Source organism: Spinacia oleracea, chromosome 3, assembly GCF_020520425.1.
Source record: "Spinacia oleracea cultivar Varoflay chromosome 3, BTI_SOV_V1, whole genome shotgun sequence".
Lineage (NCBI taxonomy): Eukaryota > Viridiplantae > Streptophyta > Magnoliopsida > Caryophyllales > Amaranthaceae > Spinacia > Spinacia oleracea.
Genome location: NC_079489.1, coordinates 97,901,918 through 97,915,264, shown reverse-complemented (window position 1 = coordinate 97,915,264; position 13,347 = coordinate 97,901,918). Strand labels below are relative to the sequence as shown.

At 32.9% G+C, this 13,347-nt stretch overlaps 2 protein-coding genes across 2 annotated transcripts; both read right to left on the bottom strand.

The window, feature by feature from the left end:
• Positions 1-4,187: 4,187 nt before the first annotated feature.
• On the bottom strand, positions 4,188-6,104 carry LOC110798725 (zinc finger protein CONSTANS-LIKE 16). The gene is made up of 2 exons (XM_022003910.2): positions 4,791-6,104; positions 4,188-4,696 (listed from the first exon to the last, which is right to left on the bottom strand). The coding sequence occupies exons 1-2, from the start codon at positions 5,832-5,834 to the stop codon at positions 4,448-4,450; spliced, it is 1,293 nt and encodes a 430-aa protein (XP_021859602.1). The 5' UTR covers positions 5,835-6,104; the 3' UTR covers positions 4,188-4,447.
• A 1,378-nt stretch (positions 6,105-7,482) lies between these two features.
• On the bottom strand, positions 7,483-12,343 carry LOC110798726 (uncharacterized). Its single transcript, XM_056839430.1, has 4 exons — positions 12,313-12,343; positions 10,358-10,480; positions 10,063-10,121; positions 7,483-8,945 (listed from the first exon to the last, which is right to left on the bottom strand). Exons 1-4 carry the CDS (start codon positions 12,341-12,343, stop codon positions 8,727-8,729), a joined length of 432 nt encoding a protein of 143 aa, XP_056695408.1. The 3' UTR covers positions 7,483-8,726.
• Positions 12,344-13,347: the final 1,004 nt, after the last annotated feature.

Here is a 13,347-nt window from a genome sequence, read left to right as displayed (position 1 = left end):
CATTTTAAATTCTGAAATACACAACTTAAAAGTCTTACTAACGCCTTCCCAACAAAAGAATTTAATCCCCCAAATAATATAAATAAGCTTTAACAAATTCAATGCACAAGTATATGCTAAATCATGAATTAAGATGTAATATAAAACATGATCAAATTCTAAATACATAATCACATAATCAATACTTAACACATAGCATTGAATTGGATGCATAACCATTTCTCACTTAGAAATAATTAATAATTTTCGAAATTAATTAATAAATAACTTTAAATTTAAACAAAATTATTAAAATTAAAATCGAAAATTAAAAATTTAAAATACGACCAAATTAGAGTTTTCCGAAAAATAATTAAGTAAATAAATAATTAATTTCGGATGATTAATAAAAAAAAATAAAAAATAATCTCATCAGAAGTTGCATTTGCTTAATTCATGTGTTGTTGCTAGCCTTTATAGATATTGTGCTGTCGCATGCTTTAAGCTTTCTAAGACCAACAAAGTCTCCCTCAAAACATATACACTCTCGTCGACGGTCCCGCTTGTGCCTGATGTACGCACACAAGCGCCCCGTTTGACCCTCGACCCTCGCTCTTGTCGCCAATAGGCAAGAGTTCCACTTCAGAATCAGACGCTTACTCGTGCCCCTACGAGTCACAAGACACTCATTCTGCACAAGGCTTGCCTCCTTGCCGCCAATTCGGACAGTGAATTTTCAGTAAAATAAATTCGGAAAATCAACTCGAATTTAATTCGAATTTAATTAAAAATTTCGACAAAATTAAAAATAAAATAAAATAAATAAAAATTCAAAATTTTACTTAATTCCAAATAACTTAAACAATTGGTATTTGACTTTTCTAAATATTGAGTACTCAAAAATAACATTTTAACTTTAGGAAAAATAAAATTTCAAAAATCCTAAAGTTCTGCAAAAGTACTCAAGTAGTATGAATTACTATTGAGTAGCTTTCTAAACCGTAGGTTAATGAATTACCACTTTGCACTATTATTTAATGCAAAGTAGCTCTTAAACTAGAGCTCTGCAAATACCACTTTGTAACAACCTAATAATTTCTTGCATTTATTACACCATTTTTCAACTTAAAATAAAGTAATTACTAAGATATTACCGCCACCGTGATAACGGTTAAGGCTATACCAGAATTACGTAGCGGAAATAACTAACATTCAAAACATTAATAATAGTTAATGGCCTCCATACAAATCGGAACCATTACGGCCCAAACCAAAACATTTAAAATCCATTAACTGGCAAATTAAATAGTTTAAGTAGTCAATGACTAGAAAATAATAGAGTTTATAATTGCGGAAGAAAACATCTCTCAAATTCATTCCCATGCTCGATAACTTCTCCCGCAAGTTATCTCTACAAACCTGTTATTCAAAATCTACTCCCCAACAACGCAAATGCAATGATGGATCATCATAGGGTTATTAAGGCAAATGCCATGACCAAAGGAAACATGAAGTACAAAGTAACCGAAAGCTGATTACGAACAAGTTAGAATGAAATCCTAGTCTAACATGCTTCACTCAAACAATATAATAGTCCACATGCAAAAGCCATTTAATAAATAATTCACCATGAAGACAAGACTCGACACTTAACACGACTCTTGACTCATAGATTATTTAAGAATAAGCTTCGAGCGGGCCAAAAGAAATTATCCATAAAAGGAAGGGTGTTGGGAGCCCACCAAACACCAAAATAATATTATATAAAATAAATGTCGGACCATACCGACGGAACTACAACACATAAATGAAAGAATGAAACTCTTGTATCATTGTAGGAGTACAAGTTTTCCAGCAAGACTCTGCCTCATTATTTCCTAGAGTTTTGAAGCTATTCTGGTTGCACTTTACGTTAATTAATATTTTATTAACAAGGTGAACTCAACACACAATCCTAAACTAAATAAGATTTTATGAAGAATATATTTTATTTTGAAAACCTAACTTAATAGAGTTTAAGTAGGAGATACATATTCAAAATAAAAGGTACATTCCCATCAACTACGAGTGTAAGTTAAAAGCCACATATTTTACATTTAAAATAACCATAATACTAGGAGTATACTAGGAAAATAAACCGACGTCATAACTCGTAAGTTCCTCTAGATTCCTTTTGGTACCGTGTTACTGAATTATTCAAGTTTCTACATACTTACAGAATCCTAGAAAATAAATTCTTATTTTCTTCTTTATGCCCCATGAAGCTCCAACTCAAGAGTCTCATATTGATTAATTATTCCGCCGGTGAAACTTCTCCATGTTTGTTCCTATTGTGAGTTTTATTTTCCGAATATCCGATCGGCCAATTTGAAATACACGAAACTATAAAATCGGATCAGATCGGACTGTCGAATTTACGGATCGGATCAAACAATTATGATATCTTTGCACACCCCTACCTACTACGGAGCAGTGGCGGACCTAGCCTTTGGCATCCTAGGTCACGTGACCCACTAATATTAAAAAAAAAAAAAAAAAAAAAAATTGAAAACCCAGAAACGCACGCTCTCTCTCTCTCTGGAAGCCTGGAACGCAACAGCAAGTGAAGAAACCAAAAGACAAAACCTAAAAAGCTTCTCCCTCTCTCTTCGACGTAGGTCGCAGTCGCACCCACCGGCCCACCAGTGGCACCGACTCAAATCCGCAGCAGAACCGACTCAACTGATCGAGTCACCGTGGTCGCGGGGAAGAGGAAGAGCAGCGAGCAGTCGAGGACTCGAGGGCCTCGAGGCAGTGTCGGTTGTCGAGCACCGAGGAAGAGGAGGAGCAGCCGACGCAGCGTTTTCCGACGCAGCATTTTCATCATTTCCGAGCACCGAGGAGGCGAGGAGGAGCCGCCGTCGCCCGTCGAGCCAAAACCCCATTCAGCAAGACGGCAGTCGGCAAGTGCTGTGCAAGTGTGAAACTCGTGACTCACTAAACTTGAGGTCTTGAGGTATAAATTGTTAATTGTATAATTGGGTAAATTTAATTATTAAACATTAAAATTTTAATTATTAAACATATTGATAATAATTGAATTATGATTTGTGAATTGTAATATGTTGATAATTTGTGAATTTGTGATATTTATATATTGTTTGTGAATTGTGGTATTTATGAATTTGTGAATTGTGATATTTGAGAATTTGTAAGGAATTGAATCGTTGAATTGAATTGAATTGTTGAGGAATTAGGAATTGAATTGAATTGAATTTGTGAGGAGTTGAATTGAGTTGAATTGAATTGAATTGTTGAGCAATTGTTGAGTTGAATTGAATTGTTGAGCAATTGTTGAGTTGAATTGAATTGTTGAGGAATTAGGAATTTGTTGATTTTGATATTTAAATAGTTTAATTAGAAATTTGTTGATTTAGGAATTATATATTATTTCAATATTAAGTACTACCTCCGTTCCTAAAAGTTCTTTACGCTTTCCGTTTTAGTCCGTTCCTGAAAGTTCTTTACACTCCTACTTTATTCCATTTTTACTCTTATTTGGCCCACCATAACTTACTCACTCACAATACTTTAATATTAGTTTTCACCCACTCACATTGTTGGACAATTTATAGCCACTCATTTTCCATTTGTTACCCCACCATCACATATTCACCAAAATTCCTTAATTACCGTGCAAATAGTAACCGTAAAGATCATTTAGGAACGGAGGTAGTACTTGATTGTATTTGTGACTTAATTTTCATAATAAAAAGGAAGAAAACACGGGATATTTCTAGTTTTTTTCTTAAAAAAACACCTCCTCATCAAGATCATCCTCCTCTACAAAATCCCCCTCCTCCTCCACAAAATCCTCCCTCGCCTCAAGTGGGAGATCAAATGTTGAATGACTGTTTGATTACTTACGTAGAGAAAGATTTGTTTTTGAATGATATGATATGGATGATATAATAAATAGATATCAAAACATGAAAAGCCGTAGAGAGCAATTGTAATTTTGAAGTTCGGTTGTAATAATTAATACTTGTTACTTTTGGAATTTTTTTTTTTTAGTATTAATATTTTTCTTTTAATTTAAACATTGATTTATGGTGAGCGGCGTAGAATGGTGACCCACCATCCGTGAAATCATGGCTCCGCCACTGCTACGGAGTATGTACTTTGTGTTATAGCTGACGGAGATTAACCTCTACAATGGATACAAAGGCTAGAACAACAATGTACTTAATTCGTACTTCGTATATGATACTCCTCGAACTTGAATTCGAGGTCGAACACAAATTTAATTGAGTTGTTATGAGACTCATAAAATACAAAGAGTGTCTCTCATAATTACAGAGTTACAGTAGCTAACGACTACTATAGTATACAAAAAGATGGGCAAATAATTTAAGGTAAACAAAATTACAAGATTTGCATTTGTGCAAAAGTCCTAAAAAAAAAAGCCAAACATGACAGTGTACTAGTACTAGTTAGGAAATGCCGCAGCAAAGGAAGACCTCTTAACAAACCTCCCTTTCATTCTTGGCCTCTTCTCTGCATTCAATTTCCTGACTTCATACCTTATTTTCTTGGAGAATAATCTTGTCCTCCTCTTCTCTCTGTACCTCGTTACTCGTGCTTCCCGTCCTCCATCTCCAATCATTCTTCCATTTCCCCCCATTTGATGATCTCCATATAGTTGTTGATGGTGTCTTCCTTGTAGTGCACACGTTCCCTGTTGTAATATGACAAATTCACTGTTAGAGATGCAATTACACTAATATCGTACATTCTATATATGTTACTTAATGATTAGAGTGAAAAATTACCATGCATTGAGGCCAGCAATCGTCGGGATTAATCACGGGGCGTTGGCCGTTCAACCATGGGGAACCTTGACTAGCCCATGAGGCACTTATTGCCTCATAATCTAGCCTCAATAATATATTTCTTCTCTTACTTTTCTCTGTTTCATCATTTTCTTCTATTTTACATGATTCATTTACCATTATTGAACAAGGCTCCATCATTATGATTCTTTTGTGCTCTTGTTCATCTTCCCATGTGGTCCCAAAATCGTGATCGTCGTAGTCGAAATTCAGCTCGAATGACTCTCTGATCACTACATTATTGCTATCTGCCTGAATCATTCCTCCTTCGTCACACAATTCATCTTCTTCTTTTACATTTAGGCAAATATCATTGTCATTGATATTAATAATGCTAGGACTAGAATCCAATAGTCCAAGATCTTGAATCCCGTACAACTCATCATCTAGGCCTTTCCCCAATAAAGTCTCAACATCAGCAGCAAAATCCTCAAGATCCATATCAGAAGGCATGTAATCATCTGGGGATGGTTTCGAATTGCTAAACATGTTGTTTACCTCTTCGAGCTCCAACGGTCTAATATCGTCTATCGTCGGTGAAGAACCAAAATGATGAGTTAGAAACGGGTCGTAAATGGGGACCCGGTAAAGAAGGTGCTCCTCCGACTCATCGTCTTGGGACGAAGTTGTATCCTCCATCCCTAGCTCCGGAACAATTACATGGAGCGGGTTTCGCTCTTGGGATTTTGATTGATGCTTTCCTTGGCGTGGTGTTCGTGGTTTCCGAGTCAACCCACGATGCCAAGAGGGCAAATCGAGACGTTGAAGATCCTCAACTGCTCGCTTGAGTGAAGCTGTCTTTAGACGTACTCGCTCGTGCCTTCGAGCTAAGGAGTTGGCAGAGTGGACAGTACCATCACATGTTTGGCACAAGAAAGCATCATCGGCGGGGCAGTACCATCGCGCTCGCTTCCGTATGCAACAGTCGCACGCTCTCGCAGTCTTTCCGCTCATCGCGTTTGCTATTTTCTTTTCGGATATCATGGTACTGATCTCGCAATTTCAATTGGTGAGATAGATGCCTATTTTTGTGTGTGTTTTTGAGTAAGAAATACAAGTAGTAGTAATATGCGTGAGTAGGAGCGGAAGGTAATGTTGCTTACAATTATTACAACACTTTTGGGAGGGTTTAAGGGGCTATTGTAGTATTATACTACTAGTACCGAGTACGTAGGGACCAAAACGATGCGCTTTTACAGTTTGAAAAGCGCAGTTTGTTAGAGGTAGATTGCAAAAAAGGGTGAGGTGGAGGGTGGGATGAAAGAGAAAATAACACTTTTGGGGACCAAACCCAAACCTATAAGCCAAAATGGTCTTATCTCCAACCTTATTGGCTAAGCTTTAAAAGTTGATCCTAAAACAAGGCACCTCATTGGTTACAATTCTATTAGATGGATTTTCTAGTGGAGCCCAAATTGTGTTTTCCTTTTGATTAGGATGAGCATATGATTTTATGATATTTCAACCAAAAAATCTCTCCTTTTCAATATAATGGGTCGAAAAGGGGGCATATATTACATTTTTGTGATTAATTTTGAGAGGGACTATTTTGTTGGTATGGTCAAATTCAAGTAAACCTGTAATTTTCTTAAGTATGGACTCCCTTGCATTATGGTCCCAAATTTATCCACTGCTACTAGCTGCTTCACTGTTTTTCCTCCCCACATCACATTGGTTTTCACTGTTTGGAAACATCTATAGTTACTTGCCTCTAATGTGACAATATGGTCAATTTGTTGGGTCGTTTAGCTCTTTATTTATTTATTTATTCGAATTTTTACCGACTCTCATGTTAGGACGTTGTTCTTATACGGTGCAAGATTAATCGTAGATTTTTAGAGAGGGGTTGTTTCGTTCATTAGATGAAGACGTTAGCTAGGCAAGTTGAGTTTGATTGAGGAATATAGCTATGATTAGCGACGTTGTTGCCTTGAAAATGATCCATCATTTGTATCACTTAATGATGCCTAGCTATCAATTTTCTATAAATAACTATGAAGTAAGTATATTCTTAATAAATAGTAAAGAAATAATTATGTTCAAAAATAATAAGGAAAACAAGATATCTTTAACTAAAGAAAAGAGATACATTACCTTAAAAAATAAAATAAAGAGAGATACATTAAAAAAAATTAAAGAAAAGAGAAGCTTTCACTTTATGGCTAAGGGACTATTTTCCGAGTCGCTATATGGTTTTAAAGTCGAGTCTCCTTTGGTCTTGTAAAATGGACTTTTTTAAAAATAATATTAAAGGCTCAACCTTATTTTGCATTTAACATGCGAAAATGCTACCTACTAAGGGTGTGTTCTATACACCTTATAACACCCAAACTTATCTAACTTAATTATGTATAGGACTTTATTAGAGTTGGTTGCTACTTATTGAACTTATTAGTATTAGATAATTTTGAAACCATTGGAAAATTTATAATAATTAATTATAAAATCATTGTTAATAAATATAAATTAATAAATGTAAATTACATAGCTAAAAATGATATAATTATTACCCTCTTCGTCCCCATTTTAATCTTTACGTTTGATATCATGCACGCGATTTAAAGACGAACTAGTATGTTTCCGTGCAATAACTAAATTTATAATCTTGCTAAATCAATATTCTGTATAATAACTAACAATATTTATAGAGAATCAACATCACAATGGACATGAATACTCCGCATAATGTTTAGATAAACATAAAAACCAAATTAAAAAATTAATTAACAACAATAAGGAACATTAGTAGAAAATCATGATGGCTTTTGCAAATAAAAATTTCGAAAATTATTATGTGGTAAATTTTAATTTGTGTATGCCCTATTGTAATAATAAACTTATTTTTCTTATCTCATTCAAGTTATTCTTCTAATCTAATTCAAAGGATTGTCGTGAGTCGCTACCCACATTTCTTCATTTTCTTCTTCTAAAACACGTAGAACAAAAGTAAATGAATTCGTATGATGCTTACGTAAATATTTTGTTGATATGCTTCATAATTTTTAGTCTTTATAAACTTGAGTTTTTATAATCCTCCAAACTTATTAAATCTAAAAATCATTATTTTTACCAAAGGCTCCTTATACTATGTATATTTTTATTCCATATTACGGGAATGGTTTACCCTAAATTTAATTGTCAAATTTTAAAATTCAATCTATATTATGTTTGTTTAATTGTGTGGTTTTGATGGACATTGTCATTTGTTGGAGATTGAACCGGAGATTTTAGAAAATAACTTTATAGGGTATTTTTAAGTTTCTCACTAAACCAATTTTCTCATTTAAAATCTTTATTTATTAAGATTGTAGTATGTATAATGGAGATTGAAATTATATTATTTAATTTCTTCCCTACTCTATATAGTGTGTATCATTTCCTACGTACTTGTTCTTTTTACTTTTTAAGTTTGCTATATACGTATTACTTATTTTAGGTTTATTTCTGAAATTATATTATTTCTTCCTATTTATATTTTTTATTCTTATTTCGAAAACTTTGATTTTTATTAAGTTAGATTATAATTATTTAAGATATTTAAATTTGATTAATTATTAAAATTGTTTTAAATTTCCCTTTTTAATTTTTTTTCTCCTTTTTTTCTTGCTTGATTGATGCGTGATTGAAGATGTGATTTAATTAATTGCCTTTTGAGTGAGTATAACGTGACATAGCTAAGAGGGGAGTATTGAGGGTTTGGTAACCTCTCGTTACCCACCACTCCGCTTTAATAATACTAGTCTTATATGCACGCGATGCGTGCGAGATTATGTATAAACTAAAATTATATGTTGGAAATATTAAAGAGTCAACAGTCTTATGATCCAGTTCCGAATATTTACAAAGTTCAAGATGAAAATGCAAACTCTTGATTATTTACAAAGTTAGTTGCCAATTATTTACAAAGTTATATCTGAGCACCTTCTGTACTTTCTCAGCTTTGGCATAATCCCATTCTGTAAGAGGTCCAGAGGTCCAGAGGTCCAGCAGGAAAGAGTGTGATTCAACAATGATATGTGGCATTGGGAGCTCATCAAAGAGCGCTCTGACATTGTTGCAACATACACTTTCTCCATGAGCACTCTCCCTTCTAATCTGGCAACCCAAGAAATCTAGTGATAAGTGATAGAATATGGCAATATTAAGTCAAAGAATATTTTTTAAATCAATTTAATATTCTGTAAATATCCTAAGATTAGGCTAGCATTAATTAGAATCAATTAGCATCAATTAGGATCAATTAGTCAAACTTAATTGATCATGTATATCCTAGGATTAGGCTGTATTTTGGTACATTACGCCACTCCATAAATGTGATCAACTACGGAATCAATTACTTTCAATAAGTAAACACTTTAACATGCAGAAAATATCAGCAAGGAATTAAGCTCTTTATACATAAGAAAGCTTAGAGACACATAAATACATGATTGTGACCAGTGATGAATTGATGATGGCATCAATAACTTCAATGGGCTAATAAGAATGAGTTTAGTCATGGAAATTATTAATCTTTCACACAAATCATACATATATCAGTTCGCTTTTCTTTTCAAAAGAAAATTTGTTCATCAAAATCAGAACCAATCAAACAAACCCAGATCAAAACTTCCAAATTCAAATCAAAATTACAATCCAAATTAACACTTGAACCTAATAAAATCAGAACCAAATCAAGCTCAAAAATCACCCAGCAACATGCAAAATCTCTTCTTTTTTCTGATTTTTTGCACACAAAGATTAGAAAGCAACAGGGGGAAAACCCTCTTGTGTATGAAAGATTAACTTACCTTACACAAATTACAACAAAAAACCCTAGTGTTTCAACTGTTGGTACTTCTTGCTTCTTTTTCTGATTTTTTGCGCACAAAGAATTATTGTACCCTCCAGAAAGTTTTTCAATTTAATTTTGTTGTTGGGGGTTTTCAGCAGAACAAAGATTCAATCTTTTTGGGGGTTCTAATTCAAAAGAAACAAAAAAAATAGTAATTCTCAAGAAAAAAAATAGTAACAAATAATTTAGTTCACAATGATGATACTTTTTGTGTTAAATCCCTTAGCCTCCCCTACCCAGATCATTCTTAAACAAAACACAATAAACATCTATGTCTTAACCAATTCAACAATTACGATGGGGTACTCTGTCTTTAACAAAAAGAAACTAAATTTAAACCTAAACAAACGAAACAATCCCAAATTTGACAAATTTTACCTTGAATCTATGGTATTGATCAACAGCTACATCCGCATCGCTAAAATCCAATATCCTCCCTTCAATTTAATAAAAAATAACAAATTAATCAATTGTGCTATATAATAATTCTAATTAATCAAAATTAAGAAATTAAAATACTACCCCTCAAACGAAAACAAAATAAAATACTACATAATGCTTCAATTTAATTAGAATCAACAAATTAATTAAGCAATTATATACATAATATCCTAATCGCTATAAAATTAACAAATTAATTAGTATTCGTACTAATAATTAAAAATAATAATACCTGGGAGTCTGGAGAAAGTATCCCATATACTCTTCCCTCGATTTCCTTCATTCACAACTCCGTCAAACTGCAGACTTTTTCCTTCATTCGTGACGGCGGCGACGATTTCGAGGAGAGGAAAGCCTAATCACCATCAGATTAATCTCTCCGACGGAAACCACCTCCGAAACCTCGTGAGTTGATAAAATGAGTTGATAAGAATCAACAATTACGATTTTGGAAATAAAAATGGAGGCAAATGAAGATTGAGGACGATGAAAGAGAAAAATGCTATGATTTACCTTGTGAGTTTATAAATTGATATCATGCAGAACAATGCGATCGGCCATAGCTAGGATTGAGATCGAAATCAATTAGTCCAGATTCGAAGAATTCGAGCAAGAAGAAAGAGAGGAGAGAGGGAGAGCTTTTTAACGAAACCCTAATCTGATGATAGAGGATGGGAGAGAAAATGGTTTGAAAGTTTTGGAATAAATGCCAGCTTCAATGAAATAAACGGCAGAACGATGTAGGTTAGGGTATTTTCGTATTTTTGTGGGTGGACACGAAAAGTGTTGTTACCGAATCGCCCCTCCCCTCTTGACTTATATAATAGAGATAGATTACTGTAGATATTTTTTTTCTTATATTTATTTAAGCAATGAAAATTATGTTATTTTTAATATTTTCTTTTTACTTCTATCCAAATTCTGATATGGGGAAACCAGGGAAGATTTAAAGCTTTAATGGAAAAGTGTGAAAGATTCAATGTCTCAATAAATTTGATTGATTAAAATAATCACTTGACATGATTTTTTTACAGAATATTAAGACATTTATGTTATAACACAATAGTAAGGAAATATTTCAAACCTAAAGATTAAATGGGGCGTCAAAACGTAATACTTAAAGAATAGAAAAGGACAGATGGACTATTTCCTTCCTTTTGTTGAGGGCTTAAAGCTATCTCTTTTGTGTTCTTTAGAGATTTAAATGTTTATTGGTTTCAGATAGGCAAGTTTAACTTGTTAACATTTTTATTTTATTTAAGATTTTTTGGTATTTACTACCTTAAAAATACACCACTTTTGTATTTACTACCTTATGAAAAATTTATTTTAAATTACTAACTTAAAGTTTCAATTTTTTTTGTATTTACTACCACTTTACAGTTTTCTCATTTTTAAATTGAGATATCTCTTTCATTTCTTAATCATTTTATATGATTTCAAACCCATTCTTCTCATTTATGTGTAAGAATTTCATAGGGATCTTGCTTTTAACATTTTGCAAAAGGTAAAACGAATTAAATATTATTTGTACAATTTTAAAATATTTATTAATTATATATCGAATTGCTTTGAAATGTCGTTCTGAATGAAATCGATATAGAAAAAGAAAAATAATGAACTTTGAATCACTTTAAACGATTAAGAAAAGAAAGAGATATTTTAATTTTAAAATGAGAAAATTGTAAAGTGGTAGCAAATATTTTTTTTTTTGGATGTCTAAGGTAGTAATTTAAAATAAAATTTTCATAAGATAGTAAATACAAAAGTGGTGTATTTTTAAGGTAGTAAATACCAAAAAATGATAATTAGTCGCACATAATACTCACATCAAATAATGCATGGTAGTTTTCTTTGTCTCTCGTTGATTATTCCCGTTGTCTTTCGTCCATTAGCGATGGTGCTGATAACGTGTTATAAAAGTAGGGAAAAAGGGAGAGATAGGAAGAGAGAAACCGACGGTTATGATCTTATTCCAATTAATATAATATGTACACATACATACATTATGGGATAAATATGTCAGGGTTATAATGGACATCCACAATACAATATATTTATAACATTTTTTTAAAAGTTAAGAGAGCTGATATAACCAAGAACATATCTCTTATTTAATACAAGTAACCAATATGACACATAAGGGAGCGGATATAACTATCAAATTCTTTAATAAAACTAAGAGACCAGTAATTTGAAACACATCTCTTAAAGTCATGATTAACAAGAGCCAAGTCATCACTTATGGAATTCAATTTTAAAACTAATTAAGAGACCATTTATTTGAACACTTAGGCCCTGTTTAGTTCACCTTATTTCTCCTGATCTGATCTGATCTGGTCTGATCTGATCTGAACTTATTTTTTCTGATCTGATCTGATCTGATCTGGTCTGATCTGATTTGATTCTTCAGAATTAAGTTTAAACAAAAATCTACATTTATTAATATTAAACGACTTACGTGTAAAATAAACGTGACACAAATTTATAATATTGTTATTATTTATTTGACTTTGCTCATTAATCATGATTTAACTATCCCTTATATTAGATATACCTACACATGATCTAGATAGATCGGTTATGATCTAGACATATAAGTTCTGATTTGGATATGATATGTACAGATCGGTTTTAATCTAGACATGATTTGTACAGATCAATTATGATCGGGACATGATCGGTTCTAATCTGGACATGATCTGTACAGATTAGTTCTAATCTGGACATGATATGTACAGTTCAGTTATGATCTAGACATGATCTGGACATGATCTGTACATATCAGATTTGATCTGGACATGATCTGTGCATATCAGTTTTGATTTGGACATGATATGTACAGTTCAGTTCTGATCTAGACATGATCTGAACATGATCTGTACATATCAGTTATGATCTGGACATGATCTGTACAGATCAGTTATGATCTGGACATGATCTGTACAGATCAGTTCTGATCTGGACATGATACGTAAAGTTCAGTTCTGATCTAGACATGATCTGGACATGATCTGTATAGATCAGTTCTGATCTAGACATGATCTATACAGATCAGTTCTGATCTGGTCATGATCTGTACATACCAGTTCTGATCTGGACATGATCTTTGCAGATCAATTCTGATCTGAACATAATCTGTACAGAGTCGATATATAGACCAGTTATAATTTGGACATATCGATTATGATCTGGACATGATCTGTACAAATCGGTTTTGAT